This window comes from Ciconia boyciana, chromosome 7 (genome assembly GCF_034638445.1).
Source record: "Ciconia boyciana chromosome 7, ASM3463844v1, whole genome shotgun sequence".
Taxonomy (NCBI): Eukaryota; Metazoa; Chordata; class Aves; order Ciconiiformes; family Ciconiidae; genus Ciconia; species Ciconia boyciana.
In genome coordinates this window covers 59,575,193-59,581,966 of record NC_132940.1, presented here as the reverse complement: position 1 = coordinate 59,581,966, position 6,774 = coordinate 59,575,193, and the positions used below count along the sequence as shown (strand labels likewise).

At 36.9% G+C, this 6,774-nt stretch overlaps 1 protein-coding gene across 8 annotated transcripts in view; it reads right to left on the bottom strand.

Annotated features, from left to right (window-relative positions):
• Positions 1–1,058: 1,058 nt before the first annotated feature.
• The window catches only part of TBL1XR1 (TBL1X/Y related 1), a 119,051-nt gene continuing 113,335 nt past the window's right edge, over positions 1,059–6,774 (bottom strand). For all 8 annotated transcript variants that reach the window (XM_072866365.1, XM_072866368.1, XM_072866367.1 and 5 more), the window contains one exon: positions 1,059–6,487. In XM_072866365.1, the coding sequence (XP_072722466.1) occupies positions 6,461–6,487 (27 nt within the window). In that variant the 3' untranslated portion in view covers positions 1,059–6,460. The remainder of the gene's footprint in view (positions 6,488–6,774) is intronic.

Genomic DNA, 6,774 nt, shown 5'->3' with positions numbered 1-6,774 from the left:
CTACCATGCAAGGGTAACATCTACGTACTGCAATACCACTCTGCGGTTCCTGCATCTCAGGGTGGCCGTACTCTAGAGGGGAGCATTTGCGCTGATGAACTTTCAAGACACACAAACTTTCTGTATCGTGACATTAGTTAGTACAGTCTGTCTCAAAACCATGAAATTGCTTCAATACTGCTCTCTCAAAATTCAGACGACGACAGAGAAATCCTAAGTGCGCTCGGACTCCAGGTGAAGGGAATCCAAGACTGGTTTTACACTTGTAAAATACAGTCCCTCCTCCAGTTGTCATCCATTATATATATGTTTTTCAACAGCAGGTTTCAACATATTAAAATAAATTGATTTTGATAACATTACTGAAATAAGAAAGCTATGACTTTTGAACATAGTATAGCAAATAAATAGTCTACATGCAAAAGTAGTAATTTCACCATAAAGTTCTAGCGACATTGAAAACAAAGCACCTGGGTTCGCTCTCTTGGATTGTGACATGACCCATAATTCTAAAGGAATTAAAACATCATTATGTATAGATGGATACATGTTATTTCATGTGTAAATCTAAATGGTTTCAAATATCTGAAATACAGTAACACAAATAACATTCCTTTCCATAATTGAACTGAATCACTCCGTAAGAACGGATCTCTCGGACGTGAGATTGCATTACCGTACAGGAGCCTGCTCCCAAAGTCTTCTAAACAGCTGGAGCGTAGCTGTGAATGTCACTAGACTCAGGTTCTCTTCCGCAAGCGTACGGATAAGAAGGCGAAGCACATAAAATGCACGCGTGAGAAAGCAGTTCGTCTAAATCAAATGCACAGCGGTAAATGGTGGCAGAGGACAGCTTCACCGTTTTCAGAGCATCTACTGCGTGTTCATAAAGAGTATGTAGCTGTACAATGTATTACCTCCCATTGCTTCTTACATATTGTCTTACGTGAAGATGTGCCAAAATAAATATTAAAAATAGTGTTTCAGTCTATCACTTCCCCAACATAATAATCTGTAAATCTTCTGTACCAAGCATTTAAAATTACATTCAGCCAAGGTAATATCAAAATATATTTTATTCTGGACCTCTTTCAGATCTGATTCAAATTACAGTTGTCAAAGCAATACAATGCAAAGGGAAACTGCAACAGAAAATGTGCCTAGAAGGGATTTAAGGGCCTTGGGGACAAATCATTGTGATGTAGAACCAAAATACATCATAAAGTGTAATTAACATGGTCCAGGACAGTATAGAACATCTATATCAGTCTTCTTTAGACAGTAATCATGAAAACTGAACATAAAAGTCCTTTAAACAAGTACAAAAAACTGTCATGGGCTGGTTTACACTTTTACAACAGTTGTAATTTAACTGGATAACTGAAGAAATGATGCAGACATTTTAATCCAGTGCTATAGGTAGGCTCACAGAATTAGACCCAAAGGATTTGTAACTCCAAATGAAACCATTACAACTACAATGTCAATGTCAGGAGAGAGAGAAAATTACTTCTGTATTCTAGAATTACTGTTCTGCACACTGCAGTCTGTTGAGGACAAGATTGCAAAGTACACTGGACTAGCAACAACATGCAGACTGTTTTCTTGTATTTACCCACAAATGTCAAAAAACATTATGAAGTAAAAATGAATGATTATTTAAAAAAGAAAACAAAACAAAAACATGCCTCAAGTCATTGTCAAGCTTCAAACTTAAAGGCAGAGAAAGCAAATTATGTACTCAAAACTACTGATCTGAAGCACTATTAACACTAAATCTGCAATCCGCAAGAAACGGCAGATTTTCCTGGTTTGTCTGCCTTCCATCAGACTGACAGTGAAGACAGCCACACTTTCACAGAACGTGGTATTTCAGAGCTTTCTCTAGAGGGAGAAGTGAAGACTGCTCCACGGCTCTCTCCCTACGGAAAATGTCAGGGATCTTGACGGAGATTTACTGCTGTCTCCCGAAGCCATATTTGCTTCTAACATGCCACAATGTTGCTTCTGCTTTCTTCAGACTTCTGGAGAGTGTGAAACTGATCCCACTGGGGAACGGCTCTACAGGACTTTGTGAAGGGAGAAGCTATCGTGCGTGTCAATGAAAAAGGAACACTGGGCTAAATCCGGCAGGCCCTGCTCTGGCAAAACCCTCACGGAGGCCAAGGGGACTCTTGGCTGGAGTGAGATGTGGCTCGTTTTACCTACGCGGCACGCTGTACGGTATTACACAGACCCAACGCCTCCAATGCTTATTCTGGCAAGGTTTTCTCATGAAGTGAAAGACAATGGGATTTCTGGTTAAGTAAAGATTGGAAAAATCGGGTCCCAAGGCTCCTCTTCGCTAAACAGACAAAAAACATACAACCTTTTATTTACAAGCTGAAAAACCCAGTTTGCGATTTTAATGAAATTCCTTCATTCAGCAGAACTAAATGCATCGGCTGCTAAGATTGCTCCGTAGGCAAACCGGCACAACCGCCCTATGCCACCTACTATTCTTCCTAAACACAAAGAACATTTCAAAGGTACAATGTCCCATTAAATACCCTAGCATGAGGTAAGCAGTGTAAGGAAAAAGGAGTGCTTTTTTAAATGAAAATTAATTAAAATTGGTAGAAATCTTTGGCCTTTCTCTCAAGATGCATTAAAGTGACATGAAATCAAGAAACATGCTTCAAAATGCCATGTCATTCTGACTCTGGTAACTATTACCTCCCGCCACCCAACCCAGAAAAAGAGGCACTTTTAGTGTTTCATATAAGATTTCCAATCATCTAGTAGACACGCTAAATAACCCTGCACAATTGTAGTCCCAGAATAAACTGAGTTTATCAACATTACAAAGAGTCTAAAAAAGCTTTTATGAGGACCTAGATATTCTCTTAACTACACTAAAAAGTCCACTGGTTGGGAATCTTTACATCAATTTAAAAATGCAGAAAAAGGTAAAGTAAAAATAGAAAAAGAGGAACTCTACAGAAACCTGGACCTAATTATGCAGAAATGAGAAACGGGATTCTGAGATGGATGCATAGAAAGACAGCGAACTCAAGAGCAGTTCATTTCTTATTCCATCATTAATTCTGAGCCCAGTTTTTCCCCTTCCTTTTATCCTCTGGATATTTGCCCATTAACATGTTGAACGGGAAAAAATAGGAACTGTAAGGTATGCAAAGGCTTATGCACACGTTTGCCTTTACACTTGGAAAAGAGGCGCAACAGAATTACTCAGTATGTAAGACTAAGCATGTGCATACATACGTTTATACAAAGTTAGGGTCTTACTGACATTTGGCATACTCAATTTAAGGGAACAATTTGGGTATTCTACCTCACTATTGAATACGAGGTCTTTGTGCTATAAAAGATAATAATCAATGTCATGGTTCTCTTTTTTTTCTTTTTGCTTCACATAATCACAGAACCTAGCACACCTTGCATGCATGCATTTAACAGTGTATAAAACAAGAGGCGAGAAGAGGTGTGAGCAGGAGCAGCACTGTGGCATGCTAGTAAAGGACAACAATAAAATAGCTATTGGCCAGATCCTTTGCTAGTGGAAACTGGCCTCATTCCACTACAGTGGGGCACTGCTGATTAACACTAGGTTGGGGGTCTCAGCCTGCACGTCCAGAGCACTCCAGTCAACAGATCTGACGTTCCTGCTAGACTGTGCTTCAAGTACCTGAAAACCCTGGACCTGTGATACTGAAGCTCTGTTTTATCTATTTCTGAATATGTGATACTATGCTTAAGCAACTAGAATTACAACCAAAACAGCTGATGATTGAGAAAGAGGAAAATGGCAATACCCTAAAACATGGCTGTGTGATTTTGCAGCTATGTCACAGAATTCCACCACAATTGTTTAGATTGGCTGAAAGAATCATCCAATAACTTTTATGAAAATGAATAAACTGTCCATATTAAAATACAAAAGTACTATCAAGAATCACTTCTGACTTTCAGATTTAAATTCAGTGCAATTGACAAATGCATTGCTAAACAAAAAATGCAGCTTAAACATACTCAAAACATTTGTGTCTATTCCTGGGAGCACAGTTTAAAATTATTGCACAGAATTTTTTTTTTATTTTTATTTTTTTTTTTTCATTAAATGACAGAGGTCAGCCACAGTCATGGACCTCCAGCAATAAAAGCAATATTTCAAGTGCCAGACACTCAATATATTAGGTTTCCTACATATTGTAACTCACAGGGTAATTGCTCTAAACATTTGTAATATGTTCCATAACCCTAAAAATAGCTGGCACCGAACCACCGCGGATTACTGTCTTTATGGATATGACTTCTTCTTGGTTTTAAATGCTGTGTATGATAGTATTATATTCCTGGGGTATATATAAGGAATGTATTGTTGACTTCTCTTTACCACTGGCAAATTGCTACCCTACCTTAGCCAAACTCAGACTTGCTTCAAGTCATGTTTATTCCATGGAAATAGCAGAAATCAATGTCTAAAGAACAATGGTTAAAATGTCAAAGCTGCATTATCTCAATTAAATCAATTTATACCTAACTTGGAGGGGGGGGGAGAAAAAAAAAAAAAACCCAACCCAAAAAACCAAACTTGTTTTTTTTTTAAAAAAAAAAAGGTTAGAGATTAGCAATCATAAGCCACAAAATTATTTGTGATTGAAATAGTGTTATAAAACTGGTAACTTTGCAAAGCTCTATAATATAAACCATTCCTTAAGTAAAATGCCTGTGACATAAATTTGACAACCTCTCTTTTTATAAATTTACACTCTTGGAATCTTATGCAAGACATGATGCAACCTTTTTGACTACACATACGCGTAAACACAACCTCATGCTATCATTTACAAATAAAGTCACTATCAGTATACTTTTAATCACATGAGCAGAAAAAGGTTTGCCATATACATCTGTCATTGTAAGAAAAATACTTGATATTGTAAACAGAGTAAAAGACACTATATAGTAGTGATTATTAAAAAAATAGCAGCTTACATCTACCCTATATTTGGAAAAAAATGTAGTCACAAGATACAATAAACTGCAGGACTGGAGCAGCAGGGGAATTAGTGCAAGTATTCATCTTTTAAATAAGCTGAATCACTGCTATTAAAATAAACTTGAAGCAAGTCTTCTGTTTAAGATTTTTTTTTAAATCTAAGGTAGTAAACATTTTGCCTCTTAATGGCAGTGTTATCAAATATATGCCAAAGATTTTATTTTAATAAAGAAAAATTACATGAGATACTTTTAATACTGGAGTTTGGTTACAATTATACATCTAAGCTCCTACAAATAATGATGGGCAACTCTCAGAGAAGCTGTGGCATGAACCCTTGTCCAGAAAGACCTTAACTTCTTAAAAACGATCCCCCAGCTATACTTTGCTCCTTTTCACAATAGTGCACAATTTAACCATATTTTAGTTATGGTCTTAAAGCAACAGAAGATGCATTTTTTTCCTCTTTTTTTGTCTTTTTTTTGTTTGTTTTTCTTTTTTGTTTTGTTTTGCATCCCTGTATTTTTATTTTCTGTATTTTTGTGCCCTTCTATTCTTAAGTTTGGCAGAATTATGTCCCAAATAAGAAACTACTGCATTTTAGCCATGTCACCAGAAAATAAAACATAGCATTATACCCATTACTGTCATACTTCGTAGATGAGCAGGACATGAAATATCACGCCTCAAAGAAGGATTTATTTTTTTTTCTTCTCTCTCCATAATCCCTTTTCCACCCTCCCTCTGTTCACAAAATTGTGCTCTGGGAGCCACAAAATGTACCAAACATTATCAGGTTCAATCTACCTCTTCAAAGAATGCATTAAAATATGTTTCAAAGAAACATTTTTTTCCAAGGTGAAAAAAATATAAACAAGAAACTAATTCACTCCCTTACTTCATGCATCCGTAAACTTAACCAAAACAAAACAGAAAACCCAATGTTTAAAAGCAAAGAAAAAACTACTGCTGCAGATTTCTGTAAGTCCATTTTCTCTGTACACACAAACTGCTCAACTACTGAGAAGGAAAATAAAAATACCCCACAATCCATTGTCATAATGGATTTAAAGGGGGGAAGGGGTAATGAAGGCTGCCATTAGTATCTTCTGAATTTGGTATGTATATGGGTCTGCTCTTGTATACGGTATATTTCTCTCTCTCTCGCTCTCTCTTCTGTTTTTCATATCCAAAACCTTTAAATGTTATTTTGGGGCACAGCAGATTCCAGCACTTGGTGAACAGGATTCACAAGCTGTGACAAAACTCTGTCATCCTCTTCAGGGTGTAATTTTTTTTTCTCTTTTTTTATATACAGTATATGTATATATTTCTTTTACGTTTGGCTGTAGTGGACTGGCCATGGTTCAATTGGGACTATAGCAGTACATGGGTCAGGGAAAGTCATTTTGGCTATGTACACATTCATAGTCGGTCCATGGCTTCCAACTAGTAGCGCTATTTCCGTAGGTCTAATACACAAACCTGTAAGAAAAAGAAATACATATACAGAAATTGCAGTCTTCCACATTTATACAATTCTGTGTGAAATATCTGAGCAAAACCCATGAAACAGACTGTGCAAGCTTCATATTGTATCTCTTAACAACAGACTGGGGGTGGGGGGAAATCACCGGGTGAGCACTTTGGTTATGAGCACCCAGCCAGACCTGCTACAGGTACTGCTGCCTAATGAATCACTATCAGAACATTAAGAACTAGTAAATATTCTAGTTCTAGTTCTGTCAGATATTGAAATCTACTAGTAAAAT